The sequence below is a fragment of the Apodemus sylvaticus genome, chromosome 10 (genome assembly GCF_947179515.1).
Source record: "Apodemus sylvaticus chromosome 10, mApoSyl1.1, whole genome shotgun sequence".
NCBI classification, from domain to species: domain Eukaryota; kingdom Metazoa; phylum Chordata; class Mammalia; order Rodentia; family Muridae; genus Apodemus; species Apodemus sylvaticus.
Window position 1 is genome coordinate 93,004,101 of NC_067481.1, and position 24,467 is coordinate 93,028,567.

Below are 24,467 nucleotides of genomic sequence, written 5' to 3' on the forward strand. Positions count from 1 at the left end.
CTCAGTCACTGGGTTTTAGTTTAGTTTTGGTTTTTTTTTTTTCAGCTGTTCTATAACCTCCCACAGAGTCACCTGACCCTCATAAGGGGGCTTTCTGATTACACTATAAACACACCCTTCTTTCCCAGGTTCCCAGGAACACACATGATTTAGAGTAGACTCCAGGAAGAAGATGGATGCCCTGCATTCTCAGGCACAAATAGAAGTTCCAGGGTTGTCCATAGAGGCTCCAAGTCCAGGCCTTTCTTTCCAAGGCAGCCCTGCTCCAGGAATCTGTTTGCCTTGAGTCTGGGCCATAAAGGAGGGGCCTGCTCAAGGGGCCTGCATTCCTAGCTGATGTGTGTACAAGGGAAATGCCCAGCCAAGAGCATGTTCTGCACAGATGTTACTGACTCCCTGTTGGAGGGGAGGGGTTAGCTCTGTCTCAGATGGACACAGTACCAGGCCTCCCCCATAGGCAGACAGAGACTGTTTTTAGAGGAAGGCTTCTATACTGGTCTTCCTGTAAGCAAAGCCCTTTGCTGTCTCCACAGCATCTCTCAGTCTTCAGCCCAGTAGGATGATGCTTTAGCTGATGATGAAATCGGTGAGTGGGGCACACACTAGCCTTGTGAGCCTGTGGTCTGGGCATTCACCTTCCTGAACATGCTCTCAGGTGTGAGATGGAGAGCTCTAGATGGGGGTGGGGGTGGGGTGGGGTGACTGTGCCAATACAGTGTCTGGTACACAAATACAGGACCTGAGGTCAGATCTCCAGACGCAAGTCAAAATTCAGGCATGTCAGCCCATGCTGGAAACCCCAGGAGGTTGGAGACAGTAAGTCTCTGAAACTTACTGGCCATCCACCCTAGCTCACTGTTTTTGATTAGCTGATTTGTTTTTTGGGTTCAGCAAGAAACTCTGTCTCAAAAAATAAAAAGTGGTCAAGAAAATACTTGAGTGGGTGTTAAGCCTTTAATCTCAGAACTGGGAAGGCAGAGGTAGACAGGAGGTCTCTTGAGCTCAAGGCTAATCTTGTCTACATAGAAGTTCCAGGGCTACGCACTGGAATCCTGTTTCAGAAAGAGAGAGAGAGAGAGAGAGAGAGAGAGAGAGAGAGAGAGAGAGAGAGAGAGAGAGAGAGAGAGAGAGAGGAAAGGAAGGAAGGAAGGAAAGAGGAAATAGGTACTAGTTTCTGATGTTTTTTTCTATTCCTGTCCTGGAGAAAAGGCGAAAGTGTGACTTCATACCAAAGTGATGTATTTGTGCTCAACGAGGGTGAAATGCATGCTGCATTACTGAAGCTTCTCCAGTATTGCCATTAGAGTAAGGTGAGTCTCACGGGGAAACCATGTCTAGAAAGACTCCAAGCACCTGCCCCACTAAGGCGCCATCTGTCGGTATGCAGAGAAATAACTGCAGTGAAGTTGGAGGGCATACATAACTTATGCACACATATATGTAAATACATGTACGTGTTTATAATACACAAATGTTGGAGGTGAGTAGCTACATTGATGTTGTTAGTGTTGCTTAGGTACAGTCTTCATAGCTGTGAGTGGCTTTTAAAGGTGGTCATATCTTCAAAAAATACTTATTCATATGTATGGGTATTTTGCCTACATATATGTCTGTGCACCGTGTGTGTGCCTGGTGCCCTGAGAGGTCAGAAGATGGCACTGGACCCCCTTGGTCTGGAGTTACAGAGATTCTTAGTGGCCATCTGGATGCTGGGAATCAAACTCAAGTCCTCTGGAGGAGCAGCCAGTGCTCTTAACTGCTGGGTCATCTCTCCAGTTCCAAGGCGCTCATCTTTGATTTCTTTTATAGCCACAAGGAGGACATTTGCATCTGGGTTGTGTATATACATATTATATATTGGTACCATCAGTAAAATGGTGTAAATCTAAATACTAGGGGTGTAGGAGTTTGCTATCTCTAGGCTGGTACAAACTCGAATCTGAACAATCATTTTCATTCAGGGATGTGATTAGAAACTAAGAATGGGGAGCTATGGGAACATTATGGTGGTCCCTCAAATACTTCAACATAGGGGTGGGAGAGATAGTTGAGTGTGAAGAAATACCTGCTGTGAAAGCAGGTGGTCCTGATTTCAAACCCCCAGGCTCTGCACAGAAACCATGCACGGCCTTTAGTGCCTGTAATCCCAGCACCGTGGGATGGAAAGAGGCAGTTCCCAAGGGCTCACTGGCTCCGACTTAGCCAAAATGGATGAGTTCCAGTTGCAAGGAGAGGCACTGTCTCATCACAGAAGATGGAGCAGGTAGAGGGTGATACGTGATGTTATCTTCTGACCTCTGAACAATTGTACCCAGCAGTATAGATCACATACACACGTGCAATCACCATGTGACCCAATGATTCTGAATGAAAGCGAAGGCTTCCAACAGGTATTTGTATACTTTAAAAATTAAACACTATTGTTATCAATGTGTGTGCCTTCATGCGTGTGTGCCACAGTGCCCATGTGCATGTCAGAAGACAACTTTGTGGAATTGGTTCTCTCCATCCACTCCCTGTGGGTTCCAGGGATTGGATTTATGAGGTTACCTCATCAAGCTTATGTGTCAAGCTTTTTACCTGTTGAGCCATCCTACAAGCCCTTGTTTTGTACATTTATTATTATTGTTGTTGTTAATTGTTATTACTAATTATTTTGGTTTTTCCAAACAGGGTTTTCTCTGTGTAGCCCTGGCTGTTCTGGAACTTACTCTGCAGACCAAGCTGGCCTCAAACTCATAAATCCACCTGCCTCTGCCAAAATAAATAAATAAATAAAAATCATAATTATATATACATATATGTATATACATATTTTTTGAGACAAAATTTCTCTGTGTAGCTCTGCCTGTTTTGGACTAGGCTGGCCTCAAACTCACAGATCCACCTGTATCTGCCTTCTGAGTGCTGGGATTAAAGATGTACACCCCGACTACCCAGCATAAGATTTATTTTTAATTATGTGTTTGTGTGTGTGTGTGTGTGTGTGTGCACGTGGCCATGCACCACAGGTCTCAATACATGGATGCCAGGGGGAGTGAGACCCCTCTGGAGTTACAGGGGATTATGAGCCACCCAACATGGACACTAGGAACTGAGGTTTTATCCTCTGCAAGAGCAGTATACAGTCTTGACTGCTGAGCCATCTCTCCAGCTCCCCTGTGTTTGAGTTTTATTCTATAGCCCAGGCTAGCCTGGAACTCACTATGTATTGCAGACTAGCCTAGAACTCTTGGCAGGCTGCCTGCCTAGCCTCCCACATGCTGGGATGACAGGTCTGAGTCACAAACCTGGCTTCATACTTGTGTCCATAGCAGCCTTTTTCACAGCAGCCAAAAGATAGGCGTAACCTGAGTGCTCAGTGAAAAATGGCTAAAGAAAGTGTAAGCTGATGCATAAAGGGTTATTATTCAGCCTTAAAAGGGAGGGATTCTGGTATGCAGATAGACCATGAGGACACTGTTAAGTGAAATAAGCCAGGCACAAAAGGACAACTGGGGGCTGGAGAGATGGTTCAGCGGTTAAGAGCACTGACTGCTCCTTTGAAGGTCCCAAGTTCAAATCCCAGCAACGGAATGATGGCTCACAACCATCAGTATAGCTACACTGTACTCATATACATAAAAAATAAATAAAATAAATCTTAAAAAAGTAAAAGGCCAACCGGAGAGTACCCAGAGAGTCAATGTACACAGAGAGAAGGTAGAGTCGGGGCTGGGGGGCGTGGGGAGGGAAGAATGGAGAATCGTGTTTAGTGTGCATGGGATCTCAGTTGTGTGGAAAAGCTTTGTGGCCAGATGGTGACGGCTGGGTAACAATGTGTATAATGCCAGGGAACTACACCGGAAGCAGCCAAGACGGTAAATCTTTTTTTTTTTTTTTTTTTTTTTTTTGAGACAGGGTTTCTCTGTATAGCCCTGGCTGTCCTGGAACTCACCCTGTAGACCAGGCTGGCCTTGGAACTCAGAAATCCGCCTGCCTCTGCCACCCAGAGTGCTGGGATTACAGGTGTGCACCACCACCGCCTGGCAAGATGGTAAATCTTAAGTGTAATGTGCCCCGGTAGACGCAGGGGATAGGAATGTAGGGAGTCCGTGCTCACAGCAGCCTGAGTGTGGCCTGGCCTTCAGCCCTCCAGGATCATCAGGTCACTACAAACTTCCAAGGTAAGTACCTTCGGGCATCTAGAACCTTCTCTGAGGGACTTCTACAGAGCTCTCCAGGTGAGCATTCAGAGGGTTCTGAGAAACATCAGTGAATCTGCTGTTCTCTCTAAATAGAAGCCCTCGCACCCATCCAGGTTGCTCTGCCAGGTAGGACATGATCGTGAAGGCCAGAGGCTTCAGACGGGGGCGCAGGAGCAACAGGGTACAGTGACAATGCAGTGATTAACACGCTCTGCGGCAGAGTATGTGCTGTTTGGCATTCTAAAATGTCTCACGAACAGCAGGACTCTCATCAAATATATTTTGGAAACAATGGGTTAAATGTCATCAAGCTTTGATGCACCTTTATCTTCCATTGCTAGTACTTTCATGTGTCCAAGGAACATGGAAGGCTCCACATGTAAGAATAACCAACTAGATTGGACCACAGAACCCTTTGTTCATGTCACGTTGTGAGATAGATATTCCATAAACACACTTTGGTACAGTGTTATGAAAAATGATAAAATGGGGGGGGGTCCACAAATACTAGGCTGGAGGGTGGTAAATGACCGTAGGTTTCCTCCCAAGACTGCCTTGGCTCTGCCTTTGAGAAACCAATAAATGCCTCTTGTGAACAGAGAACCTGGACAGTCCTGTAGTCCAAGTATAGCTGCCCTTTTCCCTACTTTTCTACACTCTTGCTCACCAGGAGACTGTCAGTAGGAGCAAGACTCCCTGGACATGTGACGTTTCTACTCTTTAGGTAGAATTGAGACACCCCCCAAATATAAGGTGACTCTCTCTTGTGGGTTTGCCCACCCCCTCCAGCATATATAGAAGACTTTCAGTCTTTTGCCAAGGCCCAGGAAAGAGTCCCTCCTGTTCCTGGGCAATGCTTAAACAGCTTCTGTCTTCAGTTGCAAATAGCTCAAGTCCAGACACCAGGGCATGAAGTCCAGACACCAGGACATGAAGTCCAGACACCAGGGCATGCACCTCTTTCAGCCAAATAAAGTCCACAAACACTCCATTCTTACAACGAAGCTTGAAACCAGTCAAGCCTTTTATTATTTTAAAAAAGAAAAGTCTAATGGTATACAGTCTCTACATGCTACGGCTAGGTGTTCATCCCCTGCCCCCTCACATTAAACACTCATGGGAAATAAAAGCCACCACCAGGACCTGTCAGTTGGCCGAGGGGGTGTGAGGAGGGCTGAGAACCCAGGGGTCCCCAGCACCAGCTGTGGGCACGTGAATACAGTGGGCCATGCTGTCTAGAACCCACTGTTTCTGGAGGGATGTTAGAAGCAACCCAGCCCCTTAGTGCCCCTGAAAGAGGAACCATGTATGGCTAAGTTGACCACAGTTTGTCCCACTCCCTGGTATGTAAGAGAGGCGCTACTAGTAAGTACAGGGCACAAAGGCATTGTAGGCATAATGTGGGCACCTCCATTGCATTAGAATTGTTTATTGCTGCGGTAAGCCTGGTGGGGCACCTTTGCTCTTAAAAGCACAGAAGTGAGAGAGAAGGCCAGAGGCGATGGCACCGGGTCTGGTCTTTTGAAGGACAGAAGCTAAGCCCTCGTTCTGATAGGATCTAAGGGGGCTTACTTGGAGGAGTACGGAGACAGGGAAGAAGATGGGACACTCACATATGAGGGGCTTGGTACCTCAACTCGATAGCACCAGGGACCAGGCATCACTTCCTAGAGCAGGGAGGGCTGGTCTGTAGGACGGTTATTCAGCAGGTGAGGAGTATGAACCATTGTCTTAACTGTACAGCTCTGTTTGGGGTTGGGTCAGTCCTGCTGCTAGAACCTTAGCAAGTTAGGAGCAATTCTTCCAGGCAAAGGCAAACCCTCGGGCCTTGATACAAATTAATTTCCTACCCATTCAGTCCACGCCCCTCTGACTTCAGGGAATCTTTGGTCTGTGGTAGGATTTGGCTGTCTGTAGTATACAGGAAAAACCCTGAAGGAAAGTTTAGACAGCCAGTGAAGGGGCTGAGATAGCCACACTGTTCAAAGACACTGAAGAGTCTTGGGCTCAATGGAAGGACAGGAGCTAAGCCATGAAGGTCCTCGTTTATCTGTGGTGCTGGGGATTGAGCCTTGGCCCCACACAGGCGGGACGGTGCTTTCTGGCTGCACTGCCTTTCCAGCTTGCTCTTCTTAGATGGCAAGGGCAGGAATTCAGTGATAAACACTAGATTGTCCGAAGTTCTTGGGGGGAGATTTGGCACCTGTTCTTTACTGAAGCACAGGTGTCCCCACTACCCAAGTCCCCAGTGGGTTCGGAAACAGTTTAAGGTCAAGAACTGTGCCACAGAAATCCACTCTATGGAGCAGTCTGGTGGCAGAGGCTCAAAAAACATGACTGTGAGCGCCTGCCTAGTATGTCTCTTGTCATTTCCTGGCAGGACATGAAGCAGCTGCAGCACAGAGCTCCCCCGGCCTCAGCCTGGGGCCATGGTATTAACATACATGGCCAAGAGTGACTTGGCCAGAAAATATAAGCAAAGTCTCAATCTAGCAAGTGGCTGTTTTTAAGCCAAGGTTTCCAGAGCCCAGGGTACTAGGCTTACTCTCAGGGAGAAACATGCAATCACAGAGCCAGCGAGCAGGGCCCATCCAAAAGGGGCCACCTGGCCTATGACCAATGTTTGGCCAGGGGATTGTGGGAGAGACATCTAAATTCAGAGACTGGGTCACTAGATGGCCCACAAGGGCTGTAACAGTTCTTTGCCGGTGGCCTGTACCTGGACCAGGCGGGACGTGACTTCACTCTCCACACCTTAACTTTCCCATGACATACTGGGGTGGTCCCTGCCATCACATCATGAAGGCTAGTTGTGGGGGAGGGACACAGGTTTTTGTGTTGGTGATCTGATCTGTGATTGGCCCAGACATTGATACCCTGGCCTTGGAAGTCTTCCGAGGCAGGGTGGAGGGGAGGCTGGCATATGCTCCACCCCCAGCGGAGTGACCACAGTCCTGGATGTTAGAAAGCTAAGTCCCAGGCAAGGGACACCGGGTGAGTGACTTGGCTCTGCAGATCCCCTCGCTTCCAGTTGCCCAGGGCAGGGATAAGAACGATGGCCGATGGCCACCAGAGCTTGCCACAGAAGTCTTCGGGCTGTGCATGGGACCCGAGAAAAGGACAGTGAATGGAGAAGACACCTGGCACACATACAGTTCACGTCAGCACAAGGATAGGACAAAAGGCAAATTCTCCCGTTGCCCACAGGAAGGCAGGCCTGTCTGCTCTGCCTCAGCTGACCCCAGAGAGGAGGGAAGGAGGCAGGAAACTTCTTTAGTGGAGCTAGTAGGTAAAGCTCAGTTCTTCAGCGCAGGGTGATTCCCTCCCAGCCCCGCCACCACTCCCCGGTCTACCCAGCATCTGCCGCATAGAAGGGACTTGTAAAATACTTGAGAAGGTTACAGACAGCCAAGTGCAAACAAGAAAAACAAAACAAAATAAAATGGCAACAGCAACAGCAACAACAACAAAACCCCTTTGCCTCTTCAAAGGCCTGTATGTTAAACAGCCTCAGAAAGCTGTTCAAATGAAGGTGTCTGAACTCAAAAGCCACCAATGACAATAAAGCCACGAGGCTTCCCGCACAGTGTGGGCATGTGCACGAGGCTCTGAAGAGCTACTTCGGAGGAGCTGAAGCCCCTCTCAGCCTCCCCTCTCCCTAAATGCCGCTTTCCCCCGAGGCCCAGGGCACAGGCTGAGCATCCTTCAGGTGCCTCCTACCTAGGCCCAGCGCTGGGGGTGGGGGTTGGGGGCACTGCTGGCTGAGCAGTGGAAGAGAGGGACAGCGCCAGGTGGGTCAGGGGAAAGCAGAGAGGGCTGGGAAGGGGGTGGGGTGCAGAAGGAATCTGCTTGCACAAAATCTTTGGCACTGCAAGTAAGTTGCAAGCATCTTGGGAAAGGGGGCTTCGTGGTTCCCAAACCACAGTAAAAAAAAAAAATGAACACTGGGGGAGCACAGACCAGGACAGGGCTGTCTCCTCTTCTGCGGGGACTGCGGGATGGGATGGGGCTCTGCCCTCCCAATCCCACCCCTCTCTCACAGGAAGCCCGTTCATCGGTACAAGTTGGTCTGGGATGGAGGCTAGAAATCTGGGTCCTGATTTTAGCTCAGCAATAACTAAGTGGACCTCTTGAGGCCTTAGCTGTCTATGGGTCAAAATAGGTAAGGGCTACCCTGGGCTTCTCCCAGGGAAAGAGCCCACTAAAAAGTCAACTGTTCTACAGGAAGCAGCAGCTGCTGAGGCAGGAGACTGCAGGCCCTGGGCTACTGTCATTTTTAGTTTGGCACAGACCCAGCTGCTGGTCCTTCTCCACCAGAGTCTCCTTCATGTCACCAAGGGACAGTGCCTCAGTTTCCTTTATTCCTATTCCACACAGGGTATCAGACTATAAGCTTTGTACCTGCTACTAAAGATCCAGGGTACACCCTGTCCTGCAGAAGCAGCTGTGAGTCCAGGGAAGTCACTACCGTCCCTTTGCTCATAACATAAAGAAGCCCCCAGGCCATCTAGCGCGATACCCAGTCAACCTCCAGCACTTCCCTCACTGGTTGTTCTTGCAGGGAGAAGAGCGTGGGTGCTGGGATCAGGCAGGCCTGGACTCCAGCCCCCTCCAGCCACTTCCTAGCTAGCATGTCCTGGGGCCTGTAGAGCCCCAGTTTCTTCATCTAGAAAATGGGTGCAATAAAACAGGGGAGGCTGGTTGATGGTTAGAACCTGAAGGCCAAGGGCAGTTTGGCACCTACTGGGCAAAGAAACACTCACAGACTGTGTGCCTTGTGAAGGGCTGGCCCCCTTACTTAAACAAACATGGAGAGTCTTCTTCTAGGGACTGGGGGAGGAGGGCACGAATTGGAATTTAGAAATCCTGCATTGACCAGAGGCTTCAGCAGTGAAGCTAAACACACTGCTTTAGGACTGATCATGGCCCAGGGCATTTGGGAGGCTGGATGACCGAATGACTCTCTAGGATCACTTCGGGGCAGCCGCCTCTGGTCAGGACTTAGAAGCAGAAAGCCAGGAAGCTGATTCTCTTGGGACTTGGTTCTTCCTGGCACCAGGTATTCTGGGGACAGTGAACCAAGCAAGGGCTTCTAGTGACATGGAGAAGTTAGAGCGAGTTGTCACCAGCTGTGGGGGCCGTCCCTCTATGCCACAATTGAGCACTGAGGTGTGGTCTGGAAGTCCTCCAGGTGACTGGTGTCAGTTCTGGAGGTCTGTGTCACTGTCCTGCTTCTGGATGACAAGATGTTGTCTAGGCGGATGGGTTCTACTATAGACAAGGATGGTAACATGGTTTCTACCTAGCAAAGGCTGCGGCTTTTGAGACTTTTTGATGCCACAACAGGAGAATCAGACCCCAGGCTACAGGACATCTCTGCACCAAGCATTTTCCACTCTGGGAAGGAAGGAGACACAGTGCTCCAATGGCCACCTTCCTCAAAATGGTGTGGAGACTGATAAATTAAGATGCGTATTAAATACGTGGGGGAGGCCGGCAGGGACAGCAGGGTCTCCAGGCAGGGTGGGGACACTAGGGTTTCTTCCGGAGGTAGTTGGAAGGAATCCAGCCTTCCCAGGAAGGAGCCCCGCTGAGGACCTGGCAGAACCACCAACCACTGCTGTTCTTCTCCCGGACTTCAAACACTGTCCCTTCCTGGAAGCTGCTGGTGTCTTCATCTCCTTCAAAGTTGGCCACAGCCACGTACAGTGAGTCCTTTGGGCCATCGGCACCGAGGAAGCAAGCTGCCTTCTCTCTGGTTTCTCCCACCTTGCCAGCGATGCGTGGCCCCAGCCTACCTTTGCCTTGAATGTCATCTTGGCCCACTGAGGAATTGGATAGGAAGGGTTTGGCTTTCGGAGGGACGAGGAGGGCCCGGCCTGCAGCAGGAAGGGCTCTGCTTTCTTCACGCTGTGACCCTCTGACCTCTGGGAGGGGCCTACATGACAACGGTGATGAGGAGGTTTTCTTGGGGGGTGGGGGTCTCCGAGGTGGGACCACAGGTCTTTGCTGGGTTGCTTCTTGGATAGGCATGGGCACATTCTTGGACCCAGGGTCTGTGGTCTTGGCTGGCCTGGGAGGGGCTCGGCAGGGTGTCTCCTTTGGACTCAGTCCATCCTGTCTGACAGACCTGTCCTGGCCACGGCCAGGTCCCTCCCTGGGAAGGAAGCTTCTGCTGAGGGCTGTGTCATGGCCCCCAGCAGCATGGTGGCTTTCTCCATCCAATAAGGCTTTCTCTTGAGACTTGGCAGGTCTGAGCTTGCTCCTGAGGTTGTAGATGTCCACTTGGTCTTCACCCTGAGCTGGCTCTGTCTTGGGAGAAGGAGTTGGTTTGGGCCTAACCTGAGGTCTAGACTTCAAGAACAGATTCTGAGGGGTGGGCTCCACCTTCTCCTCAGGCAGCTCGGCTTTGGACCTGGAGATAGGCCGGAGGTTGGGCTTTCTCACTTCCTTGGCCAGCACCTTGTGGCCACACTCTAACCCCATGTCATTCCTCAGTGGGAACTTACTCTTGTCAGGTTTGGGCTCTGGTTTCCTGCTGTCCCGGGCCAGCGGGGCATGCTTGGCTGGAATCATGGGCAAAATCATGCCAGGGGGCTTGGGGGAGGAGCCCCGGAGCGGCTCCATCTTCTGTCTCTCCCTCTCCAGTAACTCCTCTTCTGACTTGATGATGGACTCTTTGCGTGGAGGGAGGCTGGGCTTCTCCTCCTGGGCGGGGTCTGAGATCTCCTCATATCCTGTTGACGCAGACAGGTCTGAAGAGGCCTTTCTTGGGGCCTCCTTTCCTCCTTTCCAGTCTTTGGACCACAGCATCCCCGAGTCCATGGCACCACCGTGCGGTGCCTCAGGCAGGGGTCTGGAGGGCCCCACTGCCTCTGGACCCGTGCTGTTCTCCGTGGCAGCTGTATCCCCAAGACGGAGCTGAGTCATCTCGTGGGGCAAGGGGGCCAGGAAGTTGGGTCTCGAGGCACTGCTGGTCTTCTTGTATTTGTCAATGAAGGTGGCTGGGGCCCATCCCTCCTTATCTTCCATCTGAATGTACCACCAACCACTTAGGCTCTTCTCAATCACCTAGAAGGGGGACAGGAAAAGCTCTTAGTGTCTGGTGTTTATGGTCGCTATGCCATATGGGAAAATAGGGATCTTTAAACCCAGGAAAACTCTCAGGTCAATGATGTGCTACGCTTACACGCAGGGCTACTGAGGCTGGTGGAATAAGGAGTTTCCCCTCTTTCTCTGCATCTCTTTCTGGTACCTGTACCCACTGAACTGAATGGTGGTGTTCCTGAACTGAAGTTGATGATGCTATTTAAGATATGATGTTTCCTGTGTCTTTCGGGTGCAGTGTCACCCAAGTAAATGGCTGGAGATGAACAGTTACATCAACTGGGAGAGACAGGAGGAAGTGTGCTCTCAGGTCCCCAAGTGAAGCGTTTACCTTCAGTGCTCCAGATATCCTTGCATCTGGATAGGGTCTTTAAAGAGGTAACTAGGTGGAAATGGGTCATGAAAGCAGGCCCAAGATTTGTAAATACAGAGCGGGGATTACTTGTGTGAGGGCACAAGAGGGAGGCTATCTGTAAGCCAAGGAAAGAAGCCATAGGAGATAGCAACCAGGCACCCTGATCTTGGGCTTCAGCTCCAGCGTCATAGGAAGGTAAATCACAGTGTTTAATCCAGTCCATCTGGGTATTTTAGAATATGGCAGTCCTAGAAAACTAACACCTGTGATTCCCAGGCAGGTGTTTCACGCAATAAAGCTAATGCTTCTGACCTCCCTGTGATCTAGGAACAGCCATGCCATTCTACAGATGCAGAGCAGAACCTCAGGAGAGCAGAGGACTGGGCTGAGGGTTCTGAGGAAGGGGACTGGGGGCAGGCAGGCAGCTGGGCTCTGAGTACTGCTTGTCCCTGTCCCTCAGGAAGAGCAGTGCCTGGCCCAAGACACTGTCATAGGAGCCAAAAGGGCAGAGGCCAGGCAGCAAGGATAGCAGGAGACCCAACGTGTGACCCCAAAGTCCTGGGTATCCGCTCAGAGCTCTGCCACTTTAGTGGTGATAACAGCATCGAGATTTGCTAATATTCAAACAAGCCAAAGCATGCCATGGTCGTGAAGGCGTGCAGAGGCACTCATGTGTTACATTAGCAGATTACAGGGAAGGCAGCTGAGAAGAGGATATAGAGGACTGGCAGGACAGAGTGAGGCTAGCAGGAGTGACAGACAGGTGACCAGTCTGTTATAATACTTGGCAGTGCTGGGGATGGTCAGGGGCTCACAGCCTTCAGCAGCAATTCAACTCCAACACTAAGATCGTGAGGGAGGGCAAACAGACGATAACAAAGAGAAGTTACCAGTGTGGCTTTGTCACACTGACACCAAGGGAAAGGATGGTAGCAGAAACTCTTGCCATTAGGATTTTATTTAGTTTTTTTTCTTTTGAGATAGGGTCTCACTGCATAGCCCCAGCTGGCCCGGAGCTTTCTATGAAAACAAGGTTGGCAGCAGCTCACGAAGAGGTTGGACTGCTTCTGCCTACTGAGTGTAGGGATTAGAGGTGAGCCTATCTATGCCTACCTCCTGTGTTTTTGTTTATAGAGAGAAGCCACTGCTGTGATGAGGAAAACCGATGCAAAGTCGCAGGGACGAGAGGCAAGGAAAGAACTTGGGCTTTAAAACTAGACAGACCACAGTTCAAGGCCTACCCCATCCCTTACTGGCTCTACCCTTAGACAAGCATTTGCCCACTCCTCTGGGTCTCATCTGTAAGACAGGCCGATATTGATCTCCCAGGCTTCCCGTCAGGCTTAGTTAGCAAGTAGGTAAGATGCCAAAGAACTGCACGAGTACCCACGGCCTCCACACTGCCACCTGAAGACATGTTTGAAAGGTAAAGTGCAGACAGTGAGCTGACACTCATCGAGTCTGGCTGGCAGGAGCCTCTGCGATAACAATGGAAGCCTGAGATGACACAGATATGAACCAGGAAGCAAAAGAGGAAAGCGGAAACCGGCGTATGGAGCTCAACGCACGAAAGAACAACTGATTAAGCCCCAAGCTTTTGTGAAAGTTGCTCCCTAAAAATCCACGGTGGGTACTGTCAACATCTTGGCGGGGGTAGGGGGTGGGGGGAGTGTCAAGCAGAAGTCTCCAGGTAGGTGGTGGCTACGATTCTGTTAAAGACTGCTTGACACGCTGGGTATGGCGGTGCACGCCTCTCAGGTTCTAGGCCAGCCTGGTTTACACGGTGAGTTCCAGGACAGCTAGTGCTACATTGATTGGGTGGGGGAGAAGAAGGATGGACATGACTTTGTCACTGGACCAGCTTGAGCAAGAATAAAGAAGGGTCAGAAAAGGAAACGATGTGACACCTCCCCACTGCGTGCAGGTTCCAGTGCCTCCGATGCACTGCTGAAACCCCAAGGATCCCTGGCAGCATCTGAGCTGTATCTGAGTTTATGCAGCAGCGCTTACTGCTCATCCCTGTGTGTTAGTAGAAAAGGTAGGAAAGACACCATCAAGGAATCTCTATCTTCCTTTCTTGAGTCGAATCCAGAGTCTGTGTGCACACCTGACCTATGCTCCACCACAGAACCGTCCCCAGGCCCATAAAAGCTATGTCTTAAAAAAAACCACATAGTGCTTTTTCAGCTCTCTAGGGGGAAGACGCCCTTCATAGCCTACAGTGTGGGCTTCTGGTTTCAAGAGGGAACGGACAGTTGTCATTATGCAGCACATGCAAGGAAGAAAGCTGTGGATCTGCAGCCCAGCTCAGAGGGAAGCAGGGGGAAGGGGTGGGTCCTCGGTGACTCCTCACAGTTTCTCAGAGGGTACAGAGATCTACAAAGGGTAAGAGACATTGGGTGTGGCACTGAAGGAGGTGGGGGAGGGAGCAGGCGCATGACTGGGGAGTAACTGGGAAGACACCACACTAACAGCACAGCCTGGCTAGCCTCTGTCCTTGGTCCTGTCCTTGTATGGGAGACTGTAGGTAGCAACCACGAGGGTGCAGGCTGGGGTCACAGAGACTGGATGCTGCTCTGTGGCTGGCTCATTAGTCTCTAGAAGCCAATTAACCTCCTGCAATTATTTCCATGGATTGACTCACATAAAAATAAATACAATTTTATAAAAGAAAAGGAGATATAAACCAGCCATACATGGCCACTGTGGTAGGTTCAATAGGTTTGGCCTCTATAGACTGAATACTTGGACCACAAGAAATGGCACTATTGGGAGGTGTGGTCTAGTTGGGGTAGGTATGGCCTTGTTGGAGGCGGTGTGACACTGGGAGGGTTGGCTTTGAGGTCTCATACATATATATGCTTGAGTCTGGCAGGAGTCTCTTCCTGGCTACCTGCAGATGAGGATGCAGAACTTGCACTTCCTTCTCTAGCGCCATGTCTGTCTGCATGCCACCGTGCTTCCGGTGTGATGATAATGGACTGAACCTCTGAAGTGGTTAAGCCAGCTCCGGTTAAATGTTTGCCTTTAGAGGAGTTACCTTGGCCATGCTGTCTCTTCACAGCAATAAAACCCAAACTAAAGCAGCCATATATTGTATAATTCCACTTCTAATCAGAAGGCCCACGGTGGGTTGATGTGAAAAGGAAGACCAATGCTCAACGGTGGGACAGGGTTCCTATGGAACCCTAGCTTTGGAACCAGAGTGTGGCAATGGTGGCACAACTCCAAAGGAAAGAAACCAATGACTTGTACACTCAAAGTGGTAAGTAGTTTGGGATATGTTTATGAAGATATAGTCATAGCTTAATAAAGCCACTAACCTCCCCTCCCCTCCCCCATAGCAGGAGGTGAGACAAGAGAAGCCAATGCCCAGAAGGAGACTAGCAGCAGATGCTCACCTCCACCTTCAGGCCGGCCTGGAAGCTGATGCCATCTGGGATGGTGGTCTGGAACTCGGCGATGGTGTAATACTCTTCTTCCACCTGGGGCGGGATGGGAGGCTTTGGCAGGTTGAGGCCTCGAGGCTGTCGGGATTACATACAGGACTGTCTGAGTCAGGGTGGCATGAAGGGACTAGGAGCACACTACATCAAGGGGTGCTGGGAAGCCCAATTAGCTTCTGAGGGGCAAAACGAAGGGGACTTGACTGTCACCTCCTAGTTGCGGTTCCCCTGGCCCTTCAACTTTACAGTTACAAGCAACATCCGGGCACATCATGAGAACTTGGGAGAACACAAAAGGGTCTGCGTGTTAGAGGCAGCGAGGCTATGGGAAGACCTCAGACCTTTGAATTTGACCCAGGTGGGCTGGAATGCTGATGAAGGGCCATGCCAAGCTTCTGTTTCATCTCCTGTAGAATGGGTATCCTAACACTACTGGCTCGGTACATCTGCTATGACCATTAAATATGCTACTGGGTGACAGACACAGCTGGTGTATTTATGGTACTGGACAGATACCCAAGAAATGGCAGATATTTTCAAAGAGCCCCCTTCCCAAGCAATCCCTTTCAAAATTGATTGTGATCACCAGTGTTTTATAGTTTGTATACATATTGTATACATAGTGAATATTTGTATACATAGTGAGCCTTCTTAGGAATAGGATCCAAGTTCAAACACAAAATACATTTATGCTTCATGTGTATTTAGCCAGAGTAAAGAATTTTGTGATATTTTTAGTGTGCCTGTGTTTTGACTGTGATCTGTCATGTGAGGTCAAGGTATGGAATTTTCTTTCCAATTTTGGTGTCATGTTGGTGCTCAAAGTGTCAAGATTTTGAAGCATTTTGGATTTTTGGATTAAGAATGCCCAGCCTATGTTGGTTAAGAAGGTACCTCTAGGTAGGGCTTGGTGGTAAAAACCATTTATTCTAGAAGGCAGAGGCAAGCGAATCTCTGTGAGTTGTAGTCAGGCCTGGTCTACATAGAGAGTTCCAGGCTAACCAGGGCTATATAGGGAGACTATGTTTATACATAAATAAGTAAATGAACCTTTGGAGTTAAAATGGATCAGAATAACAGATTCCACCACTGATAAACCTGTGCCTTGTCTAACCTTAGGCCTGGTACACATAGGTTGCTTTGTTGTCAAGAAGAACTGCTTGGACAGTACTGGAATATGTGAGGTCTAGTGGGCGCCCCAGACAAGTCCCAGGCCAAGGAGATGAGCTCTGGGGCAAGTGTGTACTTACAATGGTCATGTCCCGGCGAGGAGGGGGTCTTTGCCTCATCTTTGGTGATCCTATGGGGAAACAAGACTTCAGTTCATTCACACACAGAGCTCCACAGACAGAGTCCCAGCTGTGGGAGCCAGGTGGGGCCTCAGCCCTCCCCCCGCTGTCCAGGAGCAGCCACATGCGAGAACAGCCTGGCACTGCTCTCAGGCTTGTCTTGGGACCCGCCGTCAGCATGGCCTCGCCTGGACCTTTTCTATATTCCAATAGATGATCGGCATCGATCCCCAAGTAACGGGAGGCCGTTAGCTCCGGGCATAAAACATGGACTCAGAGCTATACAGGACTGGGCCCAGATTCATGGGCTCCCAGCACAGGACAAAATTACTGTTTGACTCTGAGCCATGGGTCCTTTTCAGTGGAACAGCCTAATGGATACCTACCGCTCCCTGGCAGCAGGAGTAACGTGAAATACCCTAGTTCCTCATCTTCTATAATATTAGAAAATACCTGACTCTTAGCTAAGACATTTAGCGCCTCTATAAGGACTACCATTTCTAGACTTCTGTGTAGCTTAGTGTTGCCAATGGAACATGAGGGAAGGTGGGGCCTTTGTGCTATGTTACCCCTCCCTGCCTTTCACTGGCTGGACAGTGATGGGCCACACTGGATGATGAGGGTAACACAAAACAGACCAAGTATTATCTCAGCTGTAGACACAAACTTGCTCTGCTGTGTAGAATGGAAATGAGTCTCTAGATCAAATGAGCCATTGTTAATCAAGGTGTGCATCTCTCTCTCTCTCTCTCTCTCTCTCTCTCTCTCTCTCTCTCTCTCTGTGTGTGTGTGTGTGTGTGTACACATATGTGTTGGGGGAGGAGACTTTGACTTAACATCTGAACGTCCTAACAAAGTGGCATTACTTCAAATGTTCATTCGGTCCCCTACTATTAGGGACTAAGCCCTTGACCAAGAGAAATCAAGAATGTCAGAACCTGGGATTGGCCGGAAGCCCTGTCATGACCGTCGCAGTCGTGAAGCTCTTGGTATTAGGTTTGCTCAGAGAGCATAAAGCTCAGCCCTCATTTCTGTGAGGAGTGGAGTCCTTTCTCCACCGATTCTCACTGCCCTGAGGACCAGCACAGCTTGTTGGGGACACAGTTCCAGATACAATGCAGACAGCTCTGGGTAACCCTGCTCTCAGTGTGGGTAGGATACAATTAGTAAAATATAAATAGGGAAGCTCTGAAAAGCAAAATGGGTGAAGCAAACCCAATATAGTGTCAGCCTTTCTCCCTCAGGTTCACATAAGGCCATGGAGAAGATTAGAGGGGTATAGGTCTTGGTTTCACCCTCAGGTGCATTGTCACCAGGTAAATAGCCTTGGTCTCATTTCTCTGATTTTTTTTTTTCTGTAAAACAAGAAGCAGTCCCTCAAAGGAGGAGCCAGAGCGCTAATCAGGAGACTCCAGCGGCATGATCGCCAGGACTCACTGGAACAATCTAGGGAAGGAACTGAGCGCACTGCTCAGATTCTGTGATCTGCTGGTCCAGTGGTCTTGGTGAGTTACCCAAAGTCTCCAAGCTTTTATTGCTCTCTCCAGGATAGCATCAGACGGTAGGGATGCTACAGGGAGGCGCCCTAAGCCCTAAGCTCAGTAGACCTCAGCTGTCTGAGCTGGGTGGGCGACACTCACTCTGCTTGACGTCACCATCCGGCACCAGGCGACCTTCGAAGCGGCCATCCCTCTGGTTGCTGAGTGGCTCCTTCTCCCCGCCCATAGCATTCTGCTGCCGGGAAACACCGTCCAGGTCGAGGGCCCCCGAGTGAGCAGGTGAGCTGGGGCCCAGCTTTGGGGGCAAGGGCTCCCCGCCGCTCTTCTTTAGGTAGGAAGCAGGAGCCCAGCCCTCTTTGCCCTGGAACCTGGGAGGAAAGGGAAGGATTTTAGTCAGGCTGGTCTACGGGGCTTTTGGGGGTTGCGGGGATGGGATGAAGTCGCGCTTCTGTGCATCTGGTCCAGGATGGTGGACAGGGAATTCTCACTGTTGTGGGCCAAAGGCTCCATGCAATTCATTGCCCTCTGATGAAGCCTAAGCCTCCAGCTTGGCCTTCTAGGTCCTCTCCACCTGCTCTCCATTTGTGTCTCTGAACAACCACCATGTCCCACCCAACCCCTCCACTTGAAGTCTCCAAAATGCACCTCTGCTAGTCACCTCCCCACAGCGCTGCTCTAGTCACCTCCCCACAGCGCTGCTCTTGGTGGGTCTCTACCTAACAAGCTCCCTCCTCTCCCTCCCAGTGGCACCTGCTCCTCTTCCAAGGTTTTACTTAATGTCATCGAGTTTTCTTCTAACCCTCAAATAAGGTCCAATCTCCAAGACAGCCCTCTGGTTTGTATACGCTTTATAATCCCCAAACCTGCAAAGTACATCTGGCTGTGGATTTCCTGTCTCCTGGTGAGAACACAAGCCCTTGGGTATGAGCAACTGGGTATTGGTGAATTCAATGAAGAAGTGAGAGCCAAGGGGACGAGCTGCCAACGGGCGTCCCGTGTTGTGGGTGAACAGCAGTAAAGCTCTGTACTGGAGCTGTCCTCTTGAGGTACCACTGTGATAATGATGGTCATGACGGTGACAGCCAGCACTCTTGGCACCTATTCTAGTCCTGCCCTACACACTTTATAGCTTTTTATGTGTTTGAACCCAGCCAACCTTGGCAAGATGGCCCTCATCTCCCAGTGAATCTTCTTGGGCACCAATGTGACACCACAAATGGAAAATTCCACACTTGACTTTGTGTGATGAATCACAGTCAAAATGCAGCTGCACTAGACTCGCATGAACTCCCCTTCCGGCTGTGTGTATACACCACCTCAAATCCAAGACATCACATTACACACAGGCAACATTCCCTAATGATGAAAACATCCCAGATCCCAAAGACTTCTGGTCCCATGCATTTCAGGGAAGGGATTTTCATCTGGAATTGGGGTCTGTTTTAAAGACATGAAGCCTGAGACCCATTGGTATTAAATACCTCACTTGAGTTTACAAGCAAGTCTGTGGCAGGAATGGACTCAGAGCTCTTAACTTGTTCTTCTTGGCCCTTTCCTAGCAGCCCCTGCTCCTGGTGTACAGCCTCACACTGACAGGACAGAGGCCAGTTGACACAAAGATACTGAGATGTGAATGACGTAGTAGTTCCATATTCACTGCCACTGCACTAAAGAACGACAGGGACTCTGACACACCAACTCGCTGTCCCTACAAAGGATATCAGGGCAAAGATCATTTAATTCTCACACGACGAAACTCAGGTTTCAAAACAATAACTAGAGAGACCTCTTTGGACCTGAGATGAGCTGGAGCAGATGCACTCTGGATCACGAGAGCCCACTGCACAGGGATCTTCCGAGCTCCACATTAGGGCGTTCCATATCTATCTCATTGATGACTTGAAAGTGGCCACAAGGCAGGTATTTACACCATAGACATCAGCCAACCCCACCAGGAGCTACTACTACTAGTACCTCTCCAAACATGTGCCCATACCTTTGGGGAAAAGGGAATAAACCCAGCTTACTAGTCATAACACAGGGCAGAGCCAAAATCTCCTTAAGAATCACTTAAAGAAGTCAGGTAGTGGTGGTGCACACCTTTGATTCCAGCACTCAGGAGGCAGTGCTGAGTTTCAGGCTACCCTGGTCTACAGAGTGAGTTCTAGTACAGCCAAGGCTACACAAAAACCCTGTCTCAAAAATAAAAACAAAAAAAAAAAAGAAAGAAAAAGAGCAGGCATGATGCACACACCTTTAATTCCAGTGCAGAGACAGGCGGATCTCTGGTCTACAGAGTGAGTTCCAAGACAGGCACTCTATGTATAGCGGCCCCCTTTCAAAAAGGAAGAAGGGAAAGAAGGAAGGAAGGAAAAGAAAAGAGAAAGAAAGAACTATTCTAAAAAACGAAATGGCCTGGGTTTTGGTGAAAAAAAGTCATTTGTAGCTGGAGGCAAATTTACAAGGAGATAGAAATAAAAGGCCCTTTGAGAGGGAAGACGTCTTGCTTTAAGTGGAAAAATGGAGCTGAAAATGCAACACAATCCTCCTCCTGTGGCCAGCATTGGGGCACAAAGCCATAGCACAGGCAGCGCAAAATGGAGGATGAGCGGGCTCTGGGGTGAGGAGGGTATGGGCTCCAATTCTTCCAGCCTCAGATGACCCTTATGCTCATCCTGACAACTGCCTCAAAGGCTGAGCCAGGCTGAGATCCTCCTGAACCCCAGAGCTATGAGGTTCCAGGCCGTTAGTCTGTATTATGGTACTGTGACACATGTCGTTTAATGATGGGGTGATTTCTGAGAAAGGCTTTATTGGGCGGCTTCTGCCAACAGCACAGTGTGCTTACACAGTCTTCACAGAGTGGCCTGCTACACGCCCGGGCTATGCTGTAAAACATACAACAGCACTCCACTCTCTGAGGCTTGGGGAGCTCAGAGATCTTCTTGTCTGTTTAGACTTCACAGAAAAGATATGGGCAGGGAGGGAAGCCAAACTGCACCAAGGTGTAATCATAGCTGAGGCAGAAATGTCACCTGCCTGTAGTTGCTCACAGACTCTGTGAAGCTGGAGCTCGTGAGAGACCCAGAGCCCACCCAAGCACAGGGGGAGGCCCAGGCAGGTACCTGATCTTCCACCAGCCCTCCAGGTTCTTCTGGATGACCTCCACCACAACCCCTCGCTCTAGGTTCATTTCATCCTGGTCACGAGCTGTGTACGGGTAGATGACTGTGTACTTCTCCTCTGCGGGGACAAAGGGTGATGGGTGAGGAACAGACAGGAGGAGCCAGGAGGCTGGCTGTGAACTGGAATCAACGCAGAGGGAAATTCTCTCTGAGACTTCTGGGCTCCTCAGGCAGGTACGCTGAGCTCTTAGAGGCCCCGGTCCCCCTGACCCCTTCAGCATTGAAGAATCACCCTCGTATCCAGCCAGTCTGTGCCTCAAGATCACGGCCCAAGGCTTCATGCAACATTCTGACCCTCCATCTGCACTTCACTTCCCTTGCTCAGGAGAATATGATCTCCATGAAGACAGGGATTGGTCTATCTCAGTCATGTCTTTGTCTCCAGCACTGGAATGTACCTGGAAAAGCCGGCAGTTGTTTGATGAATGAGCCTCTGTTTAGAGAAGAGGCACGTTATGAAGTCTCACCCTGGAGGGAGTTAAGCTCCTTGGGCTCCTCCTAGTTCTTCCTGAGGTCAGAGTTCAGAGATAAAGCTAGAACTGCCACCACTGAAGGGACAACAGAGAGCATGTCTCATCACCTAGATGGTGACTTTTTATTGGCCGGGTTGCAGCCCCAATCCAACCATCCTTACTGCCCCCATGGCTGGGCTGCTTCCCACCCGACTCTCCTCACAAGCCACAGCATCATCCTGACAGCCCACCGTCCTCCCTCAGAGCTGCCTCCCGCAGTGTTACATCAGCAGCCCAGAGATCCTGCTCACTCGCAGCCTCTGGGCACAGTGCTGAGGAGAGGAAGGGAGCAGTTCCCATCCCCAGTGTCACAGAAAAACATGAACACCTGACCCAGAGGATCCCAGCAAGGAGATGAGAGGGCAGTTCTTAGATGACAATTTGGTCCATAGATGAGTGGCTGGGCCAGCCATGACTTAGCACGAGTGGTTCTTGGGAAAACACTTGAGGCATCCGTTACCAGCCAGCTGCTGCAGAGTCGCTTGAAGCACACAGGCGTTTATTTATTTATTGAAATGGCCTGCTGAGCAGCTCTGAGGGGGTGGTGCAGACTTGTGGCATACATCCTGTATTCAGCATGGTCAGCTATTTCCTCTTGTGCTGACTCGGCAGGCACTGAGCTGGGATAGGAGGAAGGAAGGAAGGATTCTGCCAGCCTAGCACAGTAGTTTTGTGTGGTCCAGGCGGGAAGGGGACTGACTGGGCCCTGAGTGCATTCAAACCCATGAGCCCTGGGTCTCCTCGGGCTCCAGCTGGGAGGCTTCTCAAGCTCTGGATGCTAGAGCTGCAGAAAGACACCAGCCTGAGCTCTGGGGCTGCGAGAACGCAGCCTGTCCTTCTGCTGATGGCTCGTCCCTGGCATGTGACCCTGGTCTAGTCACAGTACCGCAAGGCCTGGCTGCTGTGATTGGTTTAGGGATGGCACACAGTGGGAGGACTCTTGGGAGGTGAGAGGGGACAGTCCTAGTACCTGTGTTGAAGAAGAAGCTGATTTTTTGGCGACTGTCCCTGATAGGTTCCTGGGACCAGGGTCTCAAAGAATCAGACTGTGTGAAATGGAATGGAATAGAGAGGAGGTGGCGAGGGAGCATCCAACCTTGCTTGGAGCTAGTGCTGGGTTTTCAGTGATAAAAGTCGTTATTTTCACACTTTTTTTTAAAAACAGATAGAGTCTCATAACGTGGCTCAAGCTATCCTCAAATTCACAGTCCCAGTCTTCAAGTGCTAGGAATGCAGGTGTGAGGCACTCACCACCAACCTGGCTTTATCTGGTTCAATTGGCTTTCTCCTGTGACTCAAACCAGTCTGGTAAAAGTAACAGGGCTGCCCAGTCACCATCACAGAAAACCTCGGCACTTTCGTAAACTGGGACACCTCCGAGCTTCAAGGCCGTCAGATACCCTGGCCCACTCTTCCCCATCCTGCATGCTTGTACACACAAGATTGACAAGACCATGTTTTTTTTTTTTTTAACTACATGCAGCAGGCATGGGCAGTCCCATGAGGGAGCTCATGCAGATGCAGGGACTTGGCTTCAAGCAGCAAATGCAGAGACATCTCCGAGGGCAGGCACCTTGACGCCAGCTGATGGCATATAAGTCCCCCAGGGTCCGGCGGCGACCCACAGACCGGGGCAGAGAGCAGTACCTCCAGGAAACTGGCCAGGTAGCATGTGGAGGGAGGGCAGAAGGCAGAGTTAAGAGGAGTGTACTCCCAGGGCTTGCAGGCCTCGGAGCACCTAGCAGTGTTCTCCTGGGAGAGATCTACCTAAGTCCACTCCCAGACCCAGCCATCCGAGAGAGGACAGATGCCTGGGGAAGGAGCTTCGGTGGGAAGAGGTGCCCGGTAGTCACCCTGGTCCTGGAATGAGTATATTGATACACTGTCACAGTAGTGGGGAAGAAAATGCTAAACCTGCAGAAAAATGTGCTTTTGCCTGTGTGGGAATATCTCAGAGCCTCTCTGAGCATGGCTCCACATCTGTGAAACGTTAGTTCCTTCTCAGGCGTGCCATCACAGACTGTAAGGGACACAGGCTGCCTGCCCTGTATCCCCTCCCTTTAATCTGAGCTCGCTCTGTGGTAACCTGTGCTAGCTTGCTCCATCCTACCCCAGCTTCTGGAGGGCCACTGAGGCAGAGCACATACTCCACAGAGTGTCGCTGTAATCCAATTAAATGCAAAGCCACTGCAATCTTTGGATGTATAAGTTTGGGGGTTCTAGACCCTCCCTCTTTACCCCCTTTCCCAACATACTTGATTTGTTTCTGTGCTACCTCAGAGCCATCCACTGAAACCCAACAACACTCACCTCCCCCCACTCTAGACAGAATGGGAACACAGACCTCCATTGCTCCCATATTCAGCAGAGAAGGATGGGGCTTAGAGGGGGGCTCCGGCCCAAGACTATGATGTATGCGGCAGAGGTAGGAGTCACACTCGGGTCTGTCTGACTCCCAGATGCTCTGTGTGCTATCAGAGGCACTGGGCGGGAGGCTCCGCTTTAGGAAGCTCCCAGGGGGAGAGGAAGTCTTAGCTGTGGGCACTGCTGGAGTGTCAGGCATCACAACAAAGAACACCTACCATGAAATGTCCCTAGGAAAAAGAAGTGTGTGGGAGACAGAGGGGGCACTTAAACCAGCAGAAAAATCAGATGTGTTTAAACACATGGAGTTGAAATTTTTGCAAATGACTAAATACAGTTTGGTACTGTGGTCACCACAGCCATGTTAGAGAGTAGTGGGGTGCCAGCAGTCAGGCTGCGGGGGTATCTCATAAAGCAGTGAGAGCCCAGCTTTGGTAAGGCTCACTGAGGGTAGCTTCCACACGCCCATGAGGAAGTACAGGCTTGCCCTATAGTCCTAATCCCATCGTGCTCCCAGGCTCTA

At 50.3% G+C, this 24,467-nt stretch overlaps 1 protein-coding gene across 1 annotated transcript in view; it reads right to left on the reverse strand.

Moving 5' to 3' along the window:
- Positions 1-5,224: 5,224 nt before the first annotated feature.
- Positions 5,225-24,467, reverse strand: part of Sh3pxd2b (SH3 and PX domains 2B) — an 83,808-nt gene continuing 64,565 nt past the window's right edge. Inside the window, exons 9-13 of the mRNA XM_052196177.1 lie at positions 21,009-21,126; positions 18,025-18,251; positions 16,346-16,395; positions 15,051-15,176; positions 5,225-11,258 (exon numbers count right to left, since the gene is read on the reverse strand). Of these exons, the coding sequence (XP_052052137.1) occupies positions 9,720-11,258; positions 15,051-15,176; positions 16,346-16,395; positions 18,025-18,251; positions 21,009-21,126 (2,060 nt within the window). The 3' untranslated portion in view covers positions 5,225-9,719. The remainder of the gene's footprint in view (positions 11,259-15,050; positions 15,177-16,345; positions 16,396-18,024; positions 18,252-21,008; positions 21,127-24,467) is intronic.